The sequence below is a fragment of the Peromyscus leucopus genome, chromosome 1 (assembly GCF_004664715.2).
Source record: "Peromyscus leucopus breed LL Stock chromosome 1, UCI_PerLeu_2.1, whole genome shotgun sequence".
Classification (NCBI taxonomy): Eukaryota; Metazoa; Chordata; class Mammalia; order Rodentia; family Cricetidae; genus Peromyscus; species Peromyscus leucopus.
In genome coordinates, this window is record NC_051063.1 from 128,119,464 (window position 1) to 128,144,807 (window position 25,344).

The 25,344-nt window shown below is 40.9% G+C and overlaps 1 protein-coding gene across 1 annotated transcript in view; it reads left to right on the forward strand.

Annotated features, from left to right (window-relative positions):
* The window catches only part of Oca2 (OCA2 melanosomal transmembrane protein), a 279,134-nt gene that overhangs the window by 100,317 nt on the left and 153,473 nt on the right, over positions 1-25,344 (forward strand). The window contains exons 17-18 of the mRNA XM_028894677.2: positions 17,848-17,905; positions 19,132-19,240. Of these exons, the coding sequence (XP_028750510.1) occupies positions 17,848-17,905; positions 19,132-19,240 (167 nt within the window). The remainder of the gene's footprint in view (positions 1-17,847; positions 17,906-19,131; positions 19,241-25,344) is intronic.

Here is a 25,344-nt window from a genome sequence, read left to right on the forward strand (position 1 = left end):
TTAAGATGAAATTTTAATGCTATTATTTTTTTATGAAATAATATATGCATACCAGAGTTTGTTGTACATATAGTAGGATAGTAAAGTCTTCTTGGTTAACTGTTCCCTTGATTAGAATGATGGATCCCTCACTATCTCTTCTGATTAGCTTTAGCTTGAAGTCTATTTTGTCAGGTATTAGTATAGCCTACCTGCTTGCTTCCTGGTTCCATTAGATTAGGGAATGTTTTTCCATACTTTTAGGTGGTGCCTCTATAAAGCTCAAATGTGTTTCTGTTAGAGAACAGATAGATGGATTTTGTTTCTTTTCTTTTCTTTTTATTGATTCTTTGGGAATTTCACATTGTGAACCCCAGTTACACTCATCTCTCAGTCCTTCTATGTCTGCCCCCCACCTTGTAACTGTCCCCCTAAAGAAAATCCCCAAAATGAAAATGGAAATTAAAAAAGAAGTGTAATTTGTGTTACCTATATACTCACTGGAGCATGGTCGAACTCCCAGTCACTAGCCCCATAAATAGAACTGAGTCATTCCCCTCCAGCACCTCTGCCAGAAGCCATCAATTATGGAGAGCCAACTTCAGCGTCGTCATCACATGTTTGAAGGGTTCTCTTCCATGGCTTCCTGTCTGGGCTGTTACAGTTGTGTGTGTGTGGGGGGGAGAGACTATGGGGGCAGGGGTTGTCACAGAAGCCTTCCATGTCCCTTTTTCTCAATTGTGTGTCTGCAATCATTGATACCACTGCAAAAGGAGCTTCCTTGCTCTTTACAGTCAGCAGGAGCATGGAATCACCGGCTTCCACATGTTTTCTGGCAACAGTACAGAGCACGGTCCCTGCCTGCAATAGGACCACAGACCTAGACAAGGTCTCCGAGGCAGTCCAGACCACCGACACTAACCTGGTCCCAGGTGGCAGTGCAGGCTACCCACATCAACATGGCCCTTGAGGGGCAGCATGGTCCATGGGCACCACCATGGCTTCAGGCAGCAGCCCAGACCATGGACATCTGCATGGCTTTTGGTGATAACACTGGTCACAGACATCAGCACAGACCCGGGCAGGAGCAGGACCTCTGCCCAGACACAGAGCCCTTGGCAGCAGCACAGATCTGTCTATCACCATGGACTGAGATGGCAGTGTAGGCCGCTCACATTTGCCTGGTCCTCACTGCCGTCACATCTTTAGTTCCACAGCTCTCCACAGTGCACACACTGCTCCGCGTCTCTATCTTTCCCTTTTTACCATCGCATATTTGTTCATTATAGTGGCCTCCACCTGCTCGCCCCGCCTGCCCTCCAGGGCTGCCCACTCTGCGAGGTGAAGGGTGGGTCTGGGTGTCTTCTGCCTGGCCTGAATGTCTTCCACCTACACACACTGAGGCAGCGGGTCTCAGATTTTGTTTCTTGATCCATTCAGTCATCCTATAGCTTTTGATTGGAGACTTGGGACCGTTGGTATTTAAAATGTTGTTGAAATATATGTGTCAATTCTGGCCATTGTGTTGTTGATTTTTTTGTGGTGGTGTTTGTGTTCTCAGTGATAGTTTATGTTATGGTAAAACATTTCTTTCTTTCTACAGTCTCTCTGCTATGCCCATTTCTCTCTTTAGCTCTTAACATTGCTTCCTGTATTTCTTTTTTTTCCATCTAGGATTTTTCTTAATTGAAAACAGATTCTATTCTCATACATTATATCCTGAGTATATTACAGTTTTCCTTCTCTTTACCCATCCACATTCTTCACCACCTCTTCTCTAGATCCACTCCCTTTCTGTCTCTTATTAGAAAAGAGCAGGCCTCTTGGAGGAGGGGAGAAAGGGTAGGGGAGAGAAAGGGCAGGAGAGGGGGAATCTGTGGTTGGTATGTAAAATGAATAAAAAAATTAAAATAAAAAAGAACAGGCCTCTAAGAGATAACAACCAAATGTGACAAAATATAGTAAACTAAAACAAAAAAAAAATCACATTGAGGTTGGACCAGGCAACACAGCAGAAGGAAAAGAACCCTAAGAGCAGGCGCAAGAATCAGAGACCCACTTGTTTACACACTCAGGAGTCCCGCAAAAATACCAAGGGGAAAGCTATAATATACATACAGAGGACCTGAGGCAGACCTGTTTCAACCCTATGCTTGCCCTTCCAGTCTCTGTGAGTTCATGCAAGTCTTCCTCAGCTGAATCAGAGGGCATTGTTGCCCTGATGTCCTCTGTTCCCTCTGACTCTTACACTCTTTCCTCCTCCTATTCACGGTTCCCTCTCCTCTGAGGGTAGGGATTTGCTGGAGACATCCCATTTAGAGCTGTGTGTTCCAAGGCCTTTCTATGTAATATCTGGCTGTGGGTCTCTGCCTCTGTTCCTGTGTGCTGTAGGAGGAAGCGTCTCTGATGATGATTAAATTAGGCACTGATCTTGGGTCTCTGGGCTGTCCTAGCCTCTGGTTGTTGATCACTCTAGAAATGTCAGATATGTCTGCGTCTTGTAGAATGGGCCTTAAGTCAAATCAGGCGTTGGTTGGCTACTCCCAAAAGTTCTGTGCCACCATTGCCTTAGTGTATCTTGCAGGCAGGACAGATTGTAGGTCAAAGGTTGTGACTGGTTGGTGTTTGCATTTCTCTTTTGGTAGACTGCAGAATACCTTTCTACACCAAGGGAATAGAATGTAGGAGTGAAGGTTCCGTGGAGGCACCAGCTCAATGTCTCCATGTTCTATGAGTTGTGTGGGTGTTGTCCTTGGCAATGGGACCCCACTGTAAGTCTGTGGAAAGCAACTCATTGTCTCAGCAACAGCCTTGGTTGTTTGGGGATTTTCATGTGACCTCATTGGCCAACAACTCAATTGAATGCAACCCAGCCCTGGTACTGGAAGCCTTGTTTGGTAACAAGAGAGCCAGTTGGGACTCGGTCTCCCCCATTATTAGAAGACCTCATTAGGATAGCCTTCATATATTTTAAAAACTTCCCAATGCACTTGGTTTCCATACTATCCCTTAAATGCCCCTCAATTCGAGCTATTTCTCCATGAATTCTCTCCCTTAACTCTATCTCTCCTCCCCTTGCCTACCTTATCCTCTCATTCCTGTTCTCCCTGACCTGTCCAGTCCATCCATAGAATCTATTCTGTTTTCCACTTTCGGGGAGTCCATGTGTCCCCCTAGTCCCTTCTTATATACCAAATCTCTCTGGGTCTATGGATTGTAGCTTGGTTGTCATTTATTGAATGGTTAATGTCTGCATATAAGTGAATATATACCAGATTTATCTTTCTGGGTCTGGGTTACCTCACTCAGGATGATTTTTTTCTAGTTTCATCCATTTGCCTGTAAATTTCATGATGTAATTTTTTAAATAGCTGAGTAATACTCCCTTGTGTAAACATAGCACATTTTCTTTATCTATTCTGTTGAGGGACATCTAGGTTGTTTCCAATTTCTGGCTATTTTGAATAGAGCAACAATGAACATGGTTGAGCAAGTGTCCTTGTAGTAGGATGAAACATCTTTTGGGTATATGCCCAAGAATCGTGTAGCTGGATCTTGAGAGATATATTGATTCCCAACTTTCTGAGGGACCACCACATTGATTTCCATAGTGGCTATGCAAGTTTGGACTCCCACCAGCAATAGAGAAGTGTTCCCCTTATTCCATATCTTTGCCAGCATGAGCTGTCACTTGTGTTATTGATCTTAGCCATTCTGACAGGTATAAGATGGATCTCAAAGTAGTTTTGATTTGCAGTTCCCTGATGGCTAAGGGTATTGAACATTTCCTTAAGTATTTCTCAGTCATTTCAGATCCCCCTTTTGAGAATTCTGTTTAGATCTGCTTAGTTAGGGTTTCTGTTTCTGTGAAGAGACATCATGACCACAGCAACTCTTTTTTTTAATTAAGAAATTTTATTATTCATTTTATATACCAATCACAGATCCCCCTCTTTCCTCCTTCTACCCCTCCAGTCTTCCCCCACCCAACCACCCCCCATTCCTTTCTTATAGGGAGTTAGCAGAGCCTGGTACATTCAGTAGAGGCAGGTCCAAGCCCTTCCTCCTGCCTCAAGGCACAGCAACTCTTATAAAAAAAATTTGCTGGCTCACAATTTCAGAGGTTTAGTTCGTTATTGTCATGGTGAGAGGCATGGCAGCATGTAGGCAGACATGGTGCTGGAGAAAGAGCTGAGAGTTCTATCTGCAGAGCTGATCTGCAGACAGCAGAAGGAGACTGTGTGCTACACTGGGTACAGCTTGAGCATATAAGACCTTAAAGCCCACCTCCAGAGTGACAAACTTCCTCTAACAAGGCCACATCTATTCCTAAAAGGCCACGTGTACTAATAGTGCCACTCCCTATGGTTAAGCATTCAAACACATGAGTTTATGGGTACCATTTCTCTTAAAACCACCACATTCCACTCCCTGGCCTCATAGACTGATAGTCATAACATAATGCAAAAAAAAAAAAAAATGCATTTAGTCCAACTTCAAAAGTCCCCATAGTCTATACCAGTCTCAAACTTGTTTAAAAGCCCAAAGTTCAAAGTCTCTTCAGAGATTCAAGCAATCTCTTAACTGTAATCCCCTGTAAAATCAAAATAACAAAGCAGATCGCACATTTCCAACATATAATGGCACAGGATATATATTACCATTCTGAAATGCAGGGAAGGGAGCATAGTGAGGAAATACTGGACCAAAGCAAGATAAAAAAAAAAAAAAAGCCAGCTGAGTAAACTCCAAACTCTGCATCTCCATGTTGGATGTCAACACATTCTTCAGATCTCTAACTCCTTTCAGCTTTGTTGACTACAACATACTTCTTTCTCTTGGGCTGTTTCCACTCTTTGTTAGCAGCTATCCTCAGAAGGTATCCCAAGACTCTGGCATCTCTAACATCTTAGGTTCTCCAAGGCAATCCAGGCTTCAACTTCACAGCTGCATACAATGGCCTCTCTAGGCCTCCATTCAGGGTCACCCCTGACACATGATTGGCCTCAGTGGCTTTCCTTAGACACAGGAGCAAATTCCATAGCCTCTTTCTTCTATCTTTAACTCTAAAGCCAGAACCACATGGCCAAACCTGCTTGCTGGGGCTGGACATGGCCCCCCCTCGTTCAATTACATCTTCATCAACCTTCAGTTTTAAATGGTTTCCTTAACTGCCTAAGCTTGGCTGTCTTGAAACTAGATTTGTAGAGCAGGCTGGCATCAAATTCAGAGATCTGCCGGCCTCTGCCTTCTGAGTGCTGGGATTAAAAATGTGCCCCATCATACCTAGCCCTAAGCTTTTCTTTAATTCCTTTTTACAAGTTGGAAGCTAAGCTAGGTAGGGCCTTTGCTTAGGGTCTCCACCTCCTTTATTTCATTTCTTAATATGTTTATCTCCTTTAATACAGAATTTAGCTCCATTCCACTTCCTGGTGCCCATTTTTTCAATCTGTATATTTTGTGTTTTTTCTTATTTTGCTTGCTCCATTTCATTGTAAATCTTCATAAGTGTGAACACTGATAACCAACTACAGAATCAATATTAGGCTGTTTTGAGATTTTGTCTGCCAAAGGAATTAATCCAAATCCTTTCAGCCTCAGGCAGACTCTTTGGAAAAGGGCAAAAACCAGCCACATTCTTCACCAAAATATCACAAGAGCGATCTCTAGGCAACATACTAAAATTCTCCTCTGAAACCTCTTGAGCCAGGCCCCCACAGTTCAAATAACCCTTAGCACCACTGTCTTCCATGCTCATACTAGGATGGCCCACTAAGCAGTGCTTAACGAATTCCACTGCTTTCCTAATACAAACTCTCAAAGTCCATATTCCTCCAAACAAAAGCATGGTTAAGCAATACCCTAGTCCCTGGTATCAACCTCTGTCTTAGGGTTTCTACTGCTGTGAATAGACATCATGACCATGGCAACTCTTATAAAGGAAAACATTTAATTGGGGCTGGCTCACATTTTCAGAGGTTTAGTTCGTTATCATCATAGCAGGACATGGTGGTATGCAGGCAGACGTGGAGAAGGCTGGAGAAGTTGCTGAGAGTTCTATATCTTGATCCACAGGCAAGAAGGAGGCTGTGTGCGATACTGGGCATAGCCTGAGCATGTAAGACCTCACAGCCCACCACAGTGACACACATCCTCCAACAAGGCCACACTCCATCATAGCACCACTCCCTATGGCCAAGCATTCAAGCACATGAGTCTCTCAAGGCCACTCCTATTCAAACCACCACAAGATCTGTATCCCCTTTTAAACTGGATTACTTGATTTTTGATATCTAGTTTCTTGAATTCTTTATGTATTTTGAATATTAGTCCTCTATTAGATCTGGAGGTGGTAAAATTCTTTTCCCATTCTGTAGGCTGCCACTTTCTGAATGACAGTTTCCTTTGACTTAAAGAAATGTTTTAGTTTTATGAGGTCTCATTTTTTTAATTGTTGAACTTAGTGCCTGGGTTATCAGTGTTCTGTTCAGGAAGTCTTCTCCTGTGCCAATATGTTCAAGGCTATTCCCCACTCTCTCTTCTGTCAGGTTCAGTGTATCAGATTTGAGTTCTTTGATCCACTTGGACTTGAGATTTGTGCAGGGTGATAATTATGGATCTATTGAATTTTCTACATTTTGATATCCAGTTTGATCAGCACCATTTGTTGAAGATGCTTTCTTTTTTTTTCTATTTTGTATTGTTGGGTTCTTTATAAAAAATCAGGTGTGGGTTTATGCTTGGGTCTTCAGTTAGATTCCATTGATCAGTGTGTCTGTTTTTATGCCAATGCTATATGGTTTTTATTACTATGGCTCTGTAAAACTTGAACTTGGGAATGGTGAGACCTCTAGGAGTTCTTTTATTGTTTAAGATTGTTTTAGCTATCCTGGGTTTTTTTTTTTTCTGTACTAAATTGATAATTGTCCTTTCAAGATCTGTGAAGAATTGTGTTGGAATTTTGATGAGGATTGCATTGAATCTGTAGATTGCTTTTGGTAAGATTGCCATTTTTTACTATGTTAATCCTACTAATCCATGAACATGGGAGAGCTTTCCATTTTCTGATATCTTCTCCAATTTATTGCTTCAAAGACTTAAAGTTCTTGTCACACAGGTCTTTAACTTGTTTGGTTAGAGTCCCCAATATATTTTATATTATTTGTGACTATTGTAAAGGGTGTTGGTTCCCTGATTTCTTTCTCAGCCCTTTTATCATTTGTATATAAGAGGGCTGCAGATATATATGAGTTAACCTTGTATCTAGTCACTTTGCTGAAGGTATTTATTAGCTGTAGGAGTTTCCTGGTAGAATTTTTGGGGTTTCTTGTGTATACTCATATCATCTGCAAATAGCAATATTTGGCTTCTTTCTTTCCAATTTGTATATTCTTGATCTCATTTTGTTATCTTATTGTGCTAGCTAAAATTTCCAGTACTCTATTGAATAAATATAGAGATAGTGGACATCCTTGTCTTGTTCCTGATTTTAGTGGAATTACTTTGAGTTTCTCTCCATTTAATTTGATGTTGACTGCTAACTTGCTATATATTGCCCTTATTATGCTTAGATATATCCCTTGTATCTCTGATCCATTCAAGATTTTTATCATGAAGGGATGTTGGATTTTGTCAAAGACTTTTTCAGCATCTAACGAGATGATCATGTGTTTTTTTTTTTTCTTCCAATTTGTTTATATGGTAGATTACATTGACAGCTTTTCATATGTTGAACCATCCCTGCATCTCTGGGATGAAGTCTACTTGATCATGGTCATTGATTTTCTTGATGTGTTCTTGGATTCTGTCTTCAAGAATTTTATTGAGTTTTTGCATCTATGTTCATGAGGGAAATTCAGCTATAATTTTCTTTGTTTAATCTTTGTGTCATTTAGGTGTCAGGGTGACTGTGGCCTCATAAAATGAATTTGGCAATATTCCTTCTGTTTCTATTTTGTGGAATAATTTGAGGAATATTACAATTAGTTCTTCTTTAAGGGTCTGGTAGAATTCTGCACTGAAACTACCTGGCCCTGCTATTTATTTTGGTAGGGAGACTTTTAATGATTGCTTCTATTTTGTTAGGAATTATTGGTCAATTTAAATTGTTTATCTGATCTTAATTTAACTTTGGTAAGTCATATCTATCAAGAAATTTGTCTATTTCTTTTAGATATTCCAATTTTCTGGAGTACAGGTTTTGAAGTATGACCTAATGATTCTTTGAATTTCCTTGTTGTCTGTTGTTACATCTTCCTTTTCATTTCCAATTTTGTTAATTTAGATATTCTCTCTACATTTTTTAGTCAGTTTGGATAAGGGTTTGTCTAGCCTGATTTTCTCAAAGAACCAACTCTTTGTTTCATCAATTCTTTGTATTGTTCTCTTTGATTCTATTTTATTGATTCAGCTCTTGGTTTGATTATTTCTTGACAACTATTCCTCTTGGGTATGTTTGCTTCTTTTTGCTCTAGAGCTTTCAGATGTGCTATTAAGTTCCTAGTGTGAGATCTCTCCAGTTTTTTTTTAAAAATTTTATTTTATGTAGGCACTAGTCCTATGAATGTACCTCTTAGAACTACTTTTATTGCATCCCATAAGTTTTTATATACTGTGTATTAATTTTCATTGAATTCTAGGAAGACTTTAATTTCTTTATTTATGTCATGACCCATTTTTCATTCAGTAGAGTGTTGTTTAGTTTTCATGAGTTTGTAAACTTTCTCTTATTTCTATTGTTGTGGATATCTAGCTTTAATCCATGGTGATCTGATAGGATTCAAGGAGTTATTTCAATTTTCTTATATCTGTTGAGACTTGCTTTGTTTCCAAGTATGTGGTCACAGTTTTGGAGGAAGTTCTATGAGGTGCAGAGAAGAAGGTATATTCTTTTGTGTTTGGGTGAAATATTCTGTAAATATCTCTTAGGTCCATTTGGTTTATAGGGTCTGTTAGCTCCAATGTTTCCCTATTTAATTTTTTTTTCTGGATGACCTTTCCATTGGTGAGAGTTGGGTATTGAAATCTCCCACTATCAGTGTGTGAGGGGCAATATGTAATTTTGGTGCCCTTGTGTTTGTGGGTATAGAGGTTAAGAATTGAACTATCATATTGGTGGATTTTTTTCCTTTGAAGAGTCTGTAGTGTCCTTTCTTATATATTTTGATTAGTTTTGGCTTGAAATCATTTTGTTAGATATTGAAATTTTTACACCAGCTTGCTTCTTTAGTCCATTTGTTTGGAATTTTGTTTTCCAACTCTTTACCCTGAGTTAATGTTTATCCTTAATGTTGTGATATGTATCTTGGATGCAGCAGAAAGATGGATCCTGTTTTTGCATCTATTCTGCTAGTCTGTTTCTTTTTATTGGGGAATTGAGACCATTGATATTGAGAGATATCAATGACCAATGATTGTTGATTTCTGTTTGTTGTTGTTTTTTTTTTTTGTGTGTGTGAATCCCTTCTTTTAATTTTTCTGGTCTTAAATTATTTATTCTCGTGCCAGGTGGTGGTGGAGCATGCCTTTAATTCCAGTACTTGAGAGACTGAGGCAGGTGGATCTCTGTGAGTTCGAGGCCAGTTTGGGCTACAAAGTGAGTTCCAGGAAAGGTGCAAAGCTATACAGAGAAACCCTGTCTGGAAAAACAAAAACAAAAACAAACAAACAAAACATTATTTATTCTCTGTCTTTTAATGTGTGTAGTTAGCCTCCTTAGTTTGGAGTTTTCCTTCTACCACCTTCTGTAGGACTGGATCTGTAGATAGATATCGTTTACATTTGGCTTTACCATGAAATATCTCCATCCATGGTGAGTAAAGGTTTTGTTGCAGATAGTAGCCTAGGCTGGTATCTGTGGTCTCTTAGAGTCTGCAGCACATCTGTCGAGGCTGTTCTGACCTTTAGAGTCTCGATTGAGAAATCAGGTGTAATTCTAATAGGTCAGCCTTTATATGTTACTTTGTCTTTTCCCCTTGAAGCTTTTGATATTCTTTCTTTATTCTGTACATTTAGTGTTTTGATTATTATGTGCTGAGGGAACTTTCTTTTCTGATCCAATCTATTTGGTGTTTCGTGTTCTTCTTGTACCTTTATAGGTATCTTCTTTAGGTTAGAAAAATTTCCTTCTATGATTTTGTTGAAAACATTCTCTGGGCCTTTGATCTGGTATTCTTCTCCTTTCTTCATTCCTATTATATTTAGGTTTGTTCTTTTCATAGTGTCCCAGATTTCCTGGATATTTTTTGCCAGGAGGTTTTTAGATTTAACGTTTTTCTTGACTGATGTATCTACTTCTATTGTATCTTCATTGCCTAAAATTCTTTCTTCCATCTCTTGCATTCTGTTGGTGAAGCTTGCCTCTGTACTTACTGTTCAAATTCCTAAAGTTTTCATTTCCAGATTTCCCTCAGTTTGGGTTTTCTTTATTGATTCTATTTCCATTTTTAGGTCACGAACAGTTTTATTCCTTTCCTTCCACTGTTTGTGTATTCCTGGATTTTGCTAAACCATTTATTGATTTTCCCTTTAAGGATCTCTATTATCCTCCCACGGGTGGTTTTAATGTCTTTTTCTCATGCTTCAGCTATGTTGGAATACTCAGGTCCTCCTATGCTGGGAGAGCGGGGCTCTAGTGGAGACATATTGCTTTGCCTGTTGTTGACTGTGTTTTTATGGTGTCTAGGCATCTGGGATTGGGATGATTATAGGTCTAGGTGCTGATTTCTGGATTTGTCTGTGTTGGATGGGTGTTTTGTTCCTGCTCTCTGTTTCCTCTTTGGATTTTTGGAACGTTTCATGCCTGTGTGTTGCCTGGTAGGTAATTTTCCTTGACCTGATAGTTATGGACACTGGGGTTTCTGGTAAAATATGTTTCTGGGTATTGGGAACTGATAGTTAGGCATGGGGATTTATTAAGGGTCTGAAGGATTTCACAGGAGGGGAAGAACAGGGTATTCAACCAGAATCTGCTCATTTCATTTTCTTGGAATGGGGGAAGGCAGTGAAGAGATGTCTCACCGAAGTCTGCTATAGCACTGGGGATGATATTGAGGGGTTGGATCTAGATGAACAAAGAGGGAGGAAGATCTACAGACAGCCTACCTGCTTCCCTGGCAGGAGCAATCTGTGGGTTATCAGAGAGTGCCTGCCGGAGCTGGGGGCTGGGATAAGGCAACAAGTAGAGAGAGGGAGGTTAGGAGGGTGTGCTGGCTAGTCTTATGTCAATTTGACACACAAACTAGTGTTATCTCAAAGGAGGGAACCTCAGTTGAGATGATGCCTCCATAAGATCTGAGTGTAAGGCATTTTCTTAATTAGTGATTGATGAGGGAGGCCCCAGGCCTTGGTGGGTGGTGCCATATCTGGGCTGGTGGTTTTGGGTTCTATAAGAAAGCAGGCTGTGCAAGCCAGTGGAAGCAAACCAGTAAGCAGCACCCCTCCATGGCCTCTACATCAGCTCCTGCCTCCAAGTCCTTGCCATGTTTGAGTTCCTGTCCTGACTTCCTTTGATAATGAACAGCAATATGGAAGTGTAAGCCAAATAAACCCTTTTCTTTCCAAATTCCTTTTTGGTCATGGTGTTTCCTTGTAGCAATAGAAACCCTAAGACAGAAGGGAAGATCTGTGGGATCCACAGGAGATAGGAATGGGAATTGGGGCGTGGCAGGGAAGGCTGCCATAGATGTTCTTCTATAGAGCTGGGGATGAGACTGAGGGATTGGATCTTGGGGCACAGAAAGAGAAGAGAAGATCTGCTGGCAGCCTACCTGATTTTCTGGCAGGCATGGCTTGGGGGTTAGCTGGGGGTGACTGCTGGAATTTGGGGACTGTGTCAAAGCAGTGACTGGGGGAAGGGAAGCTAGGAATGGATGGTCAGTGGGATCCATAGGAGATGTGGACAGCAGAGGGGTGGGGGAGGAAGTCTGTTACAGAGCTAGTGATGAGACTGGGGGATTGGCAGGTAGCAGGCAGTGGTGAGGGTCTTCAGTTGGCTTGCCTGTTTCTCTGGCCTGTTCAGCTGGTGTGATCCTGGTGAGTGCCTACTGGTGTGAGAGGCTGCGATAATGAGATGGGTTGGGGGAAGGAAACTTGGGGGAGAAGAACTTCATGATTTATTGGGGGTGAGGTCACATAGGAAAGGGAGATGGCAACATGTTTTCTGCTTCAGAGCTGGGGATGAGACTAAAGGTATTTTATCCAGAGGAGCAGAAAGAGAGGTGTGGGTTTGCCATTAGCCAACTTGTCCTCTTCATAGGTTTTTTTGGTTTGGTTTGGTTTGTTGCATATGAATTGTGTTATGCTCTTTACATAGTGGAAATTTTGTTCTTTCTCCTTCAACTACGGCAGATAGTTTTGCTGGGTGAATTATTATAGGCTGTCTTTCACAGTCATTTACAATTTATAATGCTTTGCTCCAGGCTCTCCGAGTTTCAACTTTTCTGTGGAGAAATCAATTTTAATTCTTTTATGTGTTATTTGTGTTTATTCTTTATGTGTGACTTGTGTTTTAATTCTTAAGCTTTCAATACATTTATGTTTATGTACTTAGTGTTTTAACTATGATATGCCATGGCGATTTTCTTTTCTGGTCTTGTCTATTTAATGTTCTGTGTGCTTCTTGCATCTGTATGTGTATGGCTTTCCTCAGTTTGGGAAGGTTGTCATATTCATTGCTCATTTGTTCCAGATTCAAACGAAAGCTTTAGTACAGAATATAGAACAGATAAGCAATGAGTATGAAAAAGTTATAAAACTATAGGAAAGGAGCATAAAGTAAATGTGGAGCATAATGAAAAAACCCTTTGAATAAGAGGCATAAACAAGGGAGAAGCCCAGAGTAGACCAGATCTTCAACAAGATCACAGAAAAAAACTTGCCCGAAATGAGGAAAGCCATACACATACAGATGTAAGACGCACAGAAAACATCAAGTAGACAAGACCAGAAAAGAAAATCCCTAAGGCATATCATAGTTAAAACACCCAGTATACGTAACAACAGTATTGAAAGCTTAGGAAATAAAACACAAATCACACATAAAGAAGCCAATGTGTGAAGCTGAAATGGATTAGTAGACTCCTCAGTTCCATCTTCCTTTTGGCTTGAGTCCTCTTCAATGCATTCATCTCCATATTGAATTCCATTTCCAACTCCTATATTGCCTTTGTTATTTGCATCAGCCTTATAGTTGTGTTTTCTTGGGTGTCTGCAGGTGTTTATTCTCCTTACATTCTTTCTCTTTAATTTCACTATGCTGTCTCTTTGTGACTTCTTCAAACTCTTTGGATTCTTTAATGAAGTCATGATTGTTCTTTTAAATTCTATGTCCTTGAGTTCATCTAACCCATTGGCATGCATTTCTATAGGACCAGTGAGGTTTGGAGAGAAGATACAGGCTTTGACATTTCAGAAGACTCGTGTAATTTTGAGTTCAGTCTCTCTACTTCTTGAATTTGTTTTGAGATGTGAGCTCTTAGCTGTTCCTGCTGCCATGTCTACCACTTGCTGCCACTATTCTGCACCATGATGGACTTTTAACCCTCTGAAACTACAAGCCCGAATAAACTCTTTCTTTCCTAAGTGTCTTGGCCATAGTGTTTTATCCCAGTAATAGAAAAGGAACTGAGACATAGGACTCCATGTCATGCTCAGAACCCACCTCATCCCACTGGGTGGAGAAACATAGCCTATGTACTTGAGCCACAGGAAACTTCCATGTTGCCTTCTGGGGAGACGGTGATCAATTTCAACAAGCATTCCCTGCTCATGAGTTAAAGACACAAGATCAACTCTTGGCATGGGGAATTAAAGAATTAGAAGTTTTCACATTCAGTCAGATCAGTACTTAAAAGGGTGAAGACGTGTGGATGTGGAGGCTCACCAAGCCTTCCTGAGCTCATCTTGTGCTGTTTACAAGTAGGGAAACTGAAGGTGGAGGAAGGTGATGAGCTCTCAAGGTGTATAATTTGTGAGGAGCATATTGAAATGAATGCAGCCTAAGCCAAGGGATAGCTCTGCACATTTTGCTTTAACATTTTTTGAATCATTGTTCTCAGAATTATTTCTCTTTCTGCTATTATTTCCTTTAGAGCTGTGCTGGATGTGTGGCCAGTCTCCTCAGTGCTCGTTGGTGATACTTGAGTGTACACCAAAGTGACCTTCTTCACTATGTAGCTTGTTTCCCATGGTTAGTGTAGAAGAAAATAAACCAGAAAAAGTGAGCTGACTGTATAGATCAAAAGGAAATTTGGGAGCTAAGGACTTACTCAGTTCATAAAAGTATATGCCATACAAGCATGAGGAATTGGATTCCTAAGATTAATGTAAAATGCCAGATGTGGTAGGGTAGGGTGTGCCTGTAATCCCATCACTCAGAAAGGTAGAGACTGGAGGATCCCTGGGACTCCCTGGCCAGACATCTTATCCTAATCCACAAGTACCAGGTCCCACTGAAAGATCCAACTTTAATAAACAAGGTAGCTCCTGAGGAATGGTACCTCAACTTGACCACTGGCTTCTACATATGTGTGCATATATGTTCATGTGTGCCTATGAATACACACACACACACACACAGACAGACACGCACAGTGTTAGTCAATGTTCCATTGCTGTGAAGAGACACTATGATCCCAGCAACTCTTACAAAGCAAAACATTTAATTGGGGCTGGCTTACAGTTCAGAAATTTAGTCCATTATAGTCATGGTGGGAAGCATGGCAGTATGCAGGAAGACATGATACTGGAAAGGTAGCTGAGAGTTCTACATCTAGATTAGCAGGCAGCAGGAAGACAGAGTGAGCTACTGGGCCTGGCTTGGGCTTTTGAAACCTCAAAGCCCACCACCAGTGACACACTTCCTCCAACAAGGCCACACCTACTCCAACAAGGCCATAAGTCCTAATCCTTTCAAATAATGCCACTCACTATGAACCTATGGAGACCATTTTCATTCAAACCATACATATGCACAGGCACGCACGCACGCACGCATGCATGCACACACGCACTGTAAGGCACAGCAAGTGGAGAAAGAGAGGATCTGGAAAAGAAAAGGTGATGACAGCTGCTTCTCCTTAGATAAAATCACCCCTAAAGCAAGTGACATTTCCTGTTTCACCTTTTTCTCAAATTAGTTTTAAAGATACAATGTTCTCTTTTGGGAAACAAAGAAATTCAGAAACATGGAACGTACATTTGGCCCTCTGCAGATTTCACATCTACCAAACAGCTAATTATGATACAAAATACTTGAGGCTTTTGTTCTGGTCACTCCAATCTCTATGGTGACGAGAGTCACAGTGCTGCCCTCTTGATCTACTTGGCTGAGGCTGTAAGGTCATCCTGTGAGGGTCATAGCCACTAGGACCTGCCCTGGCAACTCCGTCCTCAGAGGACATAGGGGTTTCTTTGCCACAGTGGCCAAGGACTCTGACTTTTGAGGGGTGGGCCTTTCCCTTCCCAAGAGTGACATTGGTAGAGGCAGGACTTCTTGACCCTGGGGAAGAGGCTGAGGCGATGTGTCTGTTGGGTAGTGAGTGAACCCTAGAAACCCGCTCAGTCTCCACAGAGGAAACAGGATTATAGCCCTGAAGTCAGCCTTTAGAAGCGGAAGCTGAAGATGGTGGGCTTCCAGGGTCTCCCCATCTTCAGCCAAGAGGTGGTCTTGAGAGCATCCCTCTACTTAGGGCTGGAGGACTTCCAGCCAGCAGAATAGTGTAGTCTGTACTTACAGCCCAGAGCAGGCTCGGCCATTGACCCATACCAGACCATGCCTGGATGTGGGGTGAGCTTGGTGAGCCTCAGATCACAGTGTGCACATCCTGTGAGGCTCATGGCAGCCTGCTGGCCTGTTTGGCTCCTTCCATTCAATTGATGCCTTTGTGGACAACATTGTGACTCCCTAGCATGTCCATCCCCTGCCAGGAGGTAGAAATAGCTTCTCTCTATACCACTCCCTGCTGGTGCTTGCAGGGCTATGAGACACCAGTGGACATACACCATCTAGAGCAGACACACAAAGGTTCATTATATCTGTACCATCTCAGGGAGATGTAGCCTGAGTTCCTTGCCGGAAGAAGCCCAGAAACTATGTGCTAGCTACTACAGGTGGCATTTACCTTCCCAGGAAGAGCAGTATGAGCCCCCTCCCCAGGGGCAATGGCTTGGCTGGAAACAGCTTCAAACACTGAGCATTTGCTGAGGTCAGAGCCAACACTGGGGTCTTTGCATAACTTATTAGATTTAGTGTTGTTGTTTCAGACAGGGTCTCATGTAGCACAGGCTGTCCTCATAATGACTATGTAGCAGAGGTTGACCTTGAACTCTTGATCTTTCTGCCTTCACTTCCCAAGTACAGGAAATACAGGCATGCACCACCATGCTTGGCGTCATCAAGATACTTATTATTATTACTTTCTTTTTGAGACAGGATTTCTAGCCTGAAATGGCTTTATAACTCTCTGTATAGCTAAGAATGGCCTTGAACTCCTGATCATCCTGAACTCTTCGGTGCTGGGATTATAGGCATTCGTTACAATGCCTGACTTACTAAGTGATTGTTATAGAACCCAGGGCTTCCTGCTTGCTAAGGAAGTGCCCTACCAACTGAGCCACATCCAGCTCTTTTGTATTTTTTGAGACAGGGCCTGCTGTGGCTTGGGCTGGTCTGGAACTCACTGTGTAGCCTGACTTTAAACAGATGAGAGAGCCTTTCCCCAGCCTCCCAAAGCCTCCCAAGTGCTGGAACGACAGTTGTGGTGGTTTGAACGAGACTGTCCCACATAGGCCCATGTTTGAAGACTTGGTTTCCAGGTGGTGGTGCTCTTTGGGGAGGTTGTGGAAGCTTTGGGAAGTGGATCCTTGCTTGAGGAAATACATCACTCGGGAGGCCTATAAGTACCTATAGTCTTCACCTCGTGCTTGTAGTTCAAGATGTGAGTGAGCTCTCAGCATCCTGTTCCTGCTACAATGCTGGCTGCTTCTCCATCATGATGGACTCTTATCTATCCAGAACCATAAGCCAAAATAAATTCTTTCTTCCATGAGCTGCCTTGGTCACTGTGTTTTATCACAGCAACAGAAAAGCAAACTATCGTAACAGCCCACTCACCAGGTTTTATGAGGGGCTCTTACCACACCCCTAGAGTCATCTTTGCCTCATGAGCCTGCATGATGGTCTGTAGGTTATTTTGTTTGTAGGGTTTGACCTTTAAAAACTTGGGTACCTGGGGTTGTCAAGATGACTTAGCAGGTAAAGGTGCTTGGCATTGAGGCTGAGGCAGCCACATGCATGGAAAGAGAGCAGATTCCTGCAAGTTGTTCTCTGACCTTACACACATGTTGTGGTGCATGCAGTGTACTCCCAAGTGCATTTAAATACTTCAAAACACTGAAAAAAATATGATTATACTGAATATGGATAGCTGTTTTTCTTGTCATTATTCTGTAAGCAAGCAGGATGACAGCTTTTACCTAGCATTTTGTTGAAATAGGTGCTACAGCTAATACAGAGATTACCAAAACTATGTAGGAGGCCATCAGAGCAACACCACAGACACCACACCATTGCCCTCGTCATTCTCACACACTGGCATGTATTCTTTATGACATTTTTTAAAATTGTTTTTACAACTTCTCCCAACTTTCAGATCATGATTTTTGTTCTTTTTATTTGGAAATACAGAGTGAATAGCTTTCCTAATTTCCCTGGTCATTGTCATGGGTATCCAAGCCCTCACATGACTGTGCCAGGATCCACAAATACATCTAGGCTTCCACAGCTGTCAATGCCACCTTGCTAATCTCATGAAGCAGCAGTGAGCTTTCTGCAAAACAGAAATAATGAGAGTCCTTTTTCTTTTACAGACAAATTTCACAGGAAGATAAAAATTGGGAGACCAATATCCAAGAGCTACAGAGAAAGGTATTTTGTCTTCTTTCCTCAAGGGCTTCTGAATCATGGCTTGTAGAAAGGGTGATTTTTTTTCCCTCTTAGATTTTATTATCATTTTGAGTTGACACAGCTAATTATAGAACACTGTGTGGCATGGTGCCGTGTCCGGATGCAGGTGCACACTGGGCTCTGCTCATACCAGCATCCTTTGTCATTTCTCTGTGTTGGTTCCTTCAAAATTCTCCTTTCTTTCTGCTAACTCAGGTTCAGTTAGTGATTGAAAAACATTGTTCTTTTTATTCCTACAGCTTTACATGAGATATAATTGACTTCTATGTTAATGAGGGAAAATCATTCTCTAAAATGGCACAATTATTTTGTCAGGAAATGAAAGCCTTATCATTTTTATATGCCCTGAAGAGTCATTCCAAGTGTGCCCTGAAAGAACTGGTGGCCACATTTTGAGCCAGCCTCTGCTCGTCAGCTCTTCTGACACAGAGAGTTTACAGGGCATGTGTTTTTGTGGTGTAATAATGTAGGAGATGGAATGTTCAGAACAGATGTGAGCTGTGTGTATCCTGCCATTATGGGTTTGACTTCTGGGCAAAGCTTTGCCTCTCCTTTCTGCTCATTTTCCTACTGTGATGAACTGTGTCCATGGAGCACAGCACTTCCAAGGGACTCATAAGAAACAGTATCCTCATTGCCTTGTGACTCTGAAAGTCATAAACATTCTGCAGGGGCACAGCCCTCTCTGTGCTCTCAAGTGACTGGGCAGGTATACTTGTAGGTTGCCTTCCAATAAGAGGCAAGAACTGCATTTCAAGGTCTCTGGATTAAAGAATGCCTTAAGCATGATGAAGACATGTAGAGCTGGTACTGTCATGTATATCATGCTTGATAACCACATCTTGTAATGACTCTTAGATGTAGCATCACATGGGCACTGCTTACAGGAAGGACAGTGGAACTCTGGGAAAGGCAGGGCACACAGGCACCTTGGGAAATGCATGTGTCTCAAAGCCCATGTGTCTGAATCTTATTTGCTGTTTCCACAAAGTTTTTGCTAATATCTTACTATGTTATAGTATATATTCTCCCAGAATTGTGAAAGTTTAGTTTTCACAAAGATTTTAATGTTCTATTTTTTTTTTTAAGAAAATACTTAGAGTGATTCAAATGATGTAGGACTGTGGATACACTTCAAGAATCCAAAGACTGACTGAGCAAATGAGTTGTGTTTCTCTTTCTCATAGCACAGGATATCAGACAGGAGTCTGCTTGTCAAGTGCCTGACAGTGCTGGGATTTGTTCTCTCCATGTTCTTTCTCAATTCCGTTGTCCCTGGCATTCATCTTGACCTTGGTGAGTTGAATATTCTGTTGACTTTTGTTGCTGAGCTTTTGTGTCTGATGCCGCAGTGTGGATGGGAAGGCTTCCACACCTGTTCCCAGATGATGACTGTACCTCAGGCTGCTGTGCTGAGATGGATGTGGGCAGCCCTCAGTGGAAGGAAGGTTTTCTGTGTGACTTTCCTCTTTGTTGGGAAGAAGGGACAGTATAACTGAGTGACAGTCCATCTGCAGCCCTTTCAGGGGTCAATGTTAGAAGGGATGTAGAGCTGGTACTGCCATGTCTATCATGCTTGACAACCATGTTTTGAAATGGCTCCTAGAAGAGCCTGAAAGTCACATCAGCAAAAGCAGTGTTGCCTTCCACTCAGCATGACATCAAAAGCAAACTTATAGGTGGAGTTTTTCTGTGTCTTGGCAGCCACTTCCCAAATAACCATCCAGAGGCTTAATATGGTTAATGCTTGGTCAATAGTTCAGGATTATTACTAGCTAGCTCTTACATTTTAAGTTAACCCATATTCCTTATTTATACTCTGCCATATGGCAGTACTTTTTATCAGCATGGCATGTTCATCTCCTGCTCCCTCAGCATCTGCTGGTGACTTCTGACTCCACCCTTCTTCCTTCCATCATTTTCTCTTCCTAACTCTATTTTCAGCTGTTGACCAGTCAGGTTATTTATTAAACCAAACAAAATAATACATATTCACATGTGGTAATATTTTATTTGTGCTGAAATGTGATATTTTATTTGTATGTTAATAAATAAAGTTTGTCTGGAGATCACAGGTCAGAGCCAACCATAAACAGAAGTCAGGTGGTGGTAACACATGCCTTTAATCCAAGTACCAACCATAGAGACCTGGAGGCCTGTATAGACAGGCAGTGACAAAGAAGTGATGTGGCTGGGCTTAAAGCCAATGAGAAGGCAGAACAGGAAGGCAATAAAGGCACAGGTTAGGCAGGAAGAGGCTCTCTTGGGAAGCTACGGTAATGTAGTGAGCTAAGGTTAGTTGGCGGCTATTGCTCTGATCTCTACAGCTATACCTCTGTATTTGGCTCTGTGTTTCTTATTTAATAAGACTGTTTAGAAATTCATCTACATTCACAGTGTACAGAAGGTTGACTGTGAAGGGGCTGGGAAATAGGGAGAGCTCTACTGAGCTCAGTGTCCTGTCTGGCTACAAATCGTTTCTCCATGCAGTGAACTTTTTCTCCCACTGTATCCCTTTGGTCCTTTCTCATTGTCAGCACATTCTCTCTAGTGGTTAGACACTGTCCTCCTCCAGTTCTGTGTCAGATATAAACTCTCAGCGCCCATCCTCTCCACAAACACCCCACACTTGCCATAGACTTCATGTTATTTCACAATGATCTTTGTAAGTGTCAGTACTTGAAATATAACAACAAAACATTTACTTGTAAAATCTACCTCATATTAAAGTATAGATCAGTGAGAGAGAGAGATGTCTGATGTGGTGTCCAGTTTGGCTGGTGACCTGGGCTTGGCTGTGAGCCCACAGGTGTTCTTTATCTACACCAGAACTGATCTTCCTGGAATCTCCTGAAGTCCCAAGGAAAGCAAAAGGCAGTGTTAACAATGACATGGATTTCAACTGCTTTTGGTGGGGGTACATCTAAAAACTGTTAAAGTGTGATTGTTATAATTATACCCAGGCAGGCCATAATTTTAACATTGCAGACTTTTAATCTGCATAAAATGAGAAGATTAAGTCAGCATGGGTAATTAAAGAAATACAGTGAAACAAGTGTACATGAACAGGAGCCTTCCATTCAAGAATTCTTTTGGGTGCTCACAGATAAGTTCGATTTATTTGTCCTTGAAGAGAGTATATAAGCATTTGAAAAACTAACAACATGTGGAAGCTTATACACAATTAACAATTTTTGCTAACATTTGCCATATCTTTTTTGTTTGTTTGTTTGTTTGTTTGAGACAGGGTTTCTCTGTGTAGTCTTGGCTGTCCTGGAACTTGCTCTATAGACCAGGTGGGCCTTGAACTCAGAGATCTGCCTGCCTCTGCCTCCTGAGTGCTGGGATTAAAGGTTTGTGCCACCATGGCACTTAAAGACACATCTTCATACAAACTTTTAAAAAGTTTTGGTTACCACTGGGGAAGATCTTTTTGAGATTGTATTTTATTTTAAAGGATAAATAATTTTAATTTGTGAAAACATACAAATTTAAAAACAATGTAGGTCTATGAGCTAGAAATATGTGTATTCCTATTTATATGAGATGATGGAATAAAACTTTTTGTTTAAAGATGGAAGTTGATTTCTTGTCTTTTCTTTCCTTTTTTTTTTGGTTTTGTTTTCAATACTTGTGGACCACAGTCTCTCCTTCCTCCACTTCTCCCAGTCTCCACCTGCCCCCGACCCCAATCTCTTCTCTCTCTCAGGTCTTCCAACTTCAGAAAAGAGCAGGCCTCCCAGAGATATCAACAAGACAGGGCATAACAAGTTACAATAAAACTAGGCACAACCCTCATATCAAGGCTGGACAAAGCAACCCAGTAGGAGGAAAAGAATGCCAAGAGCCAGAGTCAGAGACAGCCCCACTTCCACAAAAACGTCAAGCTCACAACAGTAACATATGTGAAGAGAATGTAGCATAGACCCATGCAGTCTCCATGATTGTGACTTCAGTCTCTGTGACCCCCTACGAGTTCTGCTTAGTTGATTCTGTGGGCCATGCTCTCCTGGTGTCCTTGACTCCTCTGGCTCCTAAAATTCTTTTTCCCTCTCTTCTGCTGGGTTTCCTGAGCTCCAAAAGAAGGGATTTGATGGTGATCTCCAGTTTAGACTCTTTCTGCATAATGTCTGGCTGTGGGTCTCTGTACCTGCTTGCATTTTAATTATTATAACATTTTCTTCTTCCCTTTTCTTCAATCAAACCCTATTATTACATCACTACATATTTCTTCAAATTCATGGTGGCTCTTTTTCATATATATATATATATATATATATATATACACACACATACATGCACATATATATGATTGATGATATACATGATGATAATATATGTAATATATTATATATAAATGATTGATGATATATATGATGATACATATATGTAATATATATATATATATATTCCCAAATATAACTTGTTGAGTCCATATAATGTTACTCATATGTAGGTTTTCAGGGCTGAACGTTTGGCACTGGACAGCCAATTGGTGTGCTGTTTGCTGGGGAAGGCCACGTTGCTGGATCTCAGCTTTCCTCAGCTGTCTGTGGTTCTTGTAGGGCTGAGGCCTCATAAGCCCAGCCTTTGTATGAAGACGCCTGATCTCTGTGCTGCTGTTGCACCTGTGACTGCGAGGATTATTTCTGTTCTACTTTTAATGCTAGTGTTATTTTTTTCCCCTTTGGCTGTGAACAGATATCTTATCAGGGATCCTAGGATACATATTGCCTTTATTTGCTTCTTTATCCTGAAAGGTTAGGTTGAATAGGAAAAAATGTGATTAGCATTTTTAAGACAGAATATTTAAATGGGTATATCTTCATTTATGTAGTACTAGGTTTCAGAAGGACATTTTCTTGAAAATGCATAAAATACTTTGAGCACATCTCTCCATTCCACCATCTCCTTTCCCCTCTCCCCTCCTATTAGTCCCCTAAAGTGTCCTTTCCACTTTCATGTCACATATATAATGATTAGATATAGAATCTAAGAACCATGGATTACAGAAACTTACTTGTTTAACTCTCTTAATGTAGTGATATCCATTTTCCTGAAAATGGCACACTGTCATTATTTTGTGTGTGTGTGTTCCACATTTTCTTCTTGCACAAATTCTAAACGGTTTTATAATAAAAAACCTGAAGCCAGATACTGGTAAATGCTGAAAGATCAGAGAGACAAAGGAACAAGCCACAGCCATTTCTCATCTCACCAGCTCCATGAATCCTCTGACTGAATGTCTTTGACTCCTCAGCTGAAAAGGGTCCAGCCCCCAAAGGCTTTAGTTCCTGTTTCCTCATGCCTTATATACCTTTCTCTGCCTAGCCACATCACTTCCTTCTTAGTGCTGGAATTAAAGCATGTGTACTTCCCAAATACTGGTAGCAAAGGCATGAGATCTCCAGTGTTGAGATTAAAGGCATGTGATTCCCAAGTACTGGGATTAAAGGTGTGTGCCACCACTGCCTGGCTGTGTTTCTCTCCTAGACTGAGTCAATCTCATATATCCAGGGTGGCTTTGAACTCACAGAGGTCCAGACTGATCTCTGCCTCCCGAGTGCTAGTATTAAAGGTGTTGTGCCACCACTGCCTGGCATCTATGTTTAATCTGGTGGCTTCTGTTCTCTCATCTTCACGCAAATTTTATTAGAGTACACAATATATCACCACATTTTCTCTTCCCATTTCCCTGATATCCAGAATATATAAGGAACTCAAGAAATTAGACATTAAAACGACCAACAGTCCAATTGAGAAATGGGCTTTAGAATTAAACAGAGAATTCTCAACAGAGGAAACCCAAATGGCTGAAAGACACTTAAGGAATTGCTCAACATCCCTAATCATCAGGGAAATGCAAATCAAAACAACTCTGAGATACCACCTTACGCCTGTCAGAATGGCTAAGATCAAAAACACTGAAGACACTTTATGCTGGAGAGATTGTGGAACTAGAGGAACTCTCCTCCACTGCTGGTGGGAATGCAAGCTTGTACAACCACTTTGGAAATCAATATGGCGCTTTCTTAGAAAATTGGGAATCAATCTCCCCCAAGATCCAGCTATACCACTTTTGGGCTATACCCAAGAAATGCTCAATCATACCACAAGAGCACTTGCTCAGCTATGTTCATATCAGCATTGTTTGTAATAGCCAAATCCTGGAAACAACCTAGATGCCCTTCAACTGAAGAATGGATAAATAAATTGTGGCACATATACACAATGGAATCAACATTTTAGTTTTAATATGAATTTTTCTGATGTTGAGTGATGTTAAATGTTTTTCATGTGTTCATGGCTATTTGTGTTTCATACTTTGTCAGTTCATTATATTAGTTTATTAATTTATTCCTATTTAATTTCTGGAGCTTTGTATATTCTACATGTTAACTGTCAAGTATACAGGGAGCAAAGATGTTATCCTATTCTGCAATGTAGGACCAGTAACTCTGAAACTGTTAGAGGGAAAAATAGGGAAAACATATAAGGATTAGCACCTCTATTTTTGAGGAATTATTTTGTTATGTTTATTATATATATGTGTGGGTATTTTCATGTGAGTGCAGGTGCCCGCATAGGCAAGAGGTATTAAAACTGGAAATCAGGGGTTGTAAGCATTCTGATGTGGGTGTCAGGAATCAAACTCAGGTCGTCTACAAAAGCTAGTGTGCCATCCTCTGTGGGATGGACCGGCCCATATCAATCATCAATCAAGAAAACACACCACAAGCATTTTCTCAACTGAGGTTCCCTCTTCCAAAACGACTCTAGCTTGTGTCAAGTTGACATAAAAATTAGTCAGCACACTATGTATTGTGCAAATCAAAAGCCAAATAATATAAAGTAGCATTGTATAACATCATGGTATCATGTAGTGTGATGTCCTTTAACACAAAATGATGTCATAGTACATTACATGTATCATGTAACAAAACATGAAAACATCAAATATAGAGCATTCATTATGTAGCATGATGTAATTGCACTGTAATGTGACATAAAACACATGGTCTCATGCATTGCAAAATGATGTTGTGAAATATGTATCATGTGACAAAATGTGACATCATCTGACACATTCTGTCTTTGAAGAACCAGAACCTAAGCACAGCATTGACTCATTATTCTCATTTTTAAAATTATCACAGAACAAAGTGGACTTTTTCTTGTGAAATTCTATTTCTTTTTTTTTTTTTTTTTTTTTGAAATTCTATTTTTTTAATGCCTATGGAGGTTTATGTAACTACCAACACAATCAGAGTACAATCCCACAAGCTCCTGCACTCTCCTCTGTGGCTGTTTCCCCTCCCATCAACAACTGGTCAGTTTCCACCATAATCATGTCATCTTTTCTGAGAATGTCATATATGTGGAACGAGGTGGTATGCAAC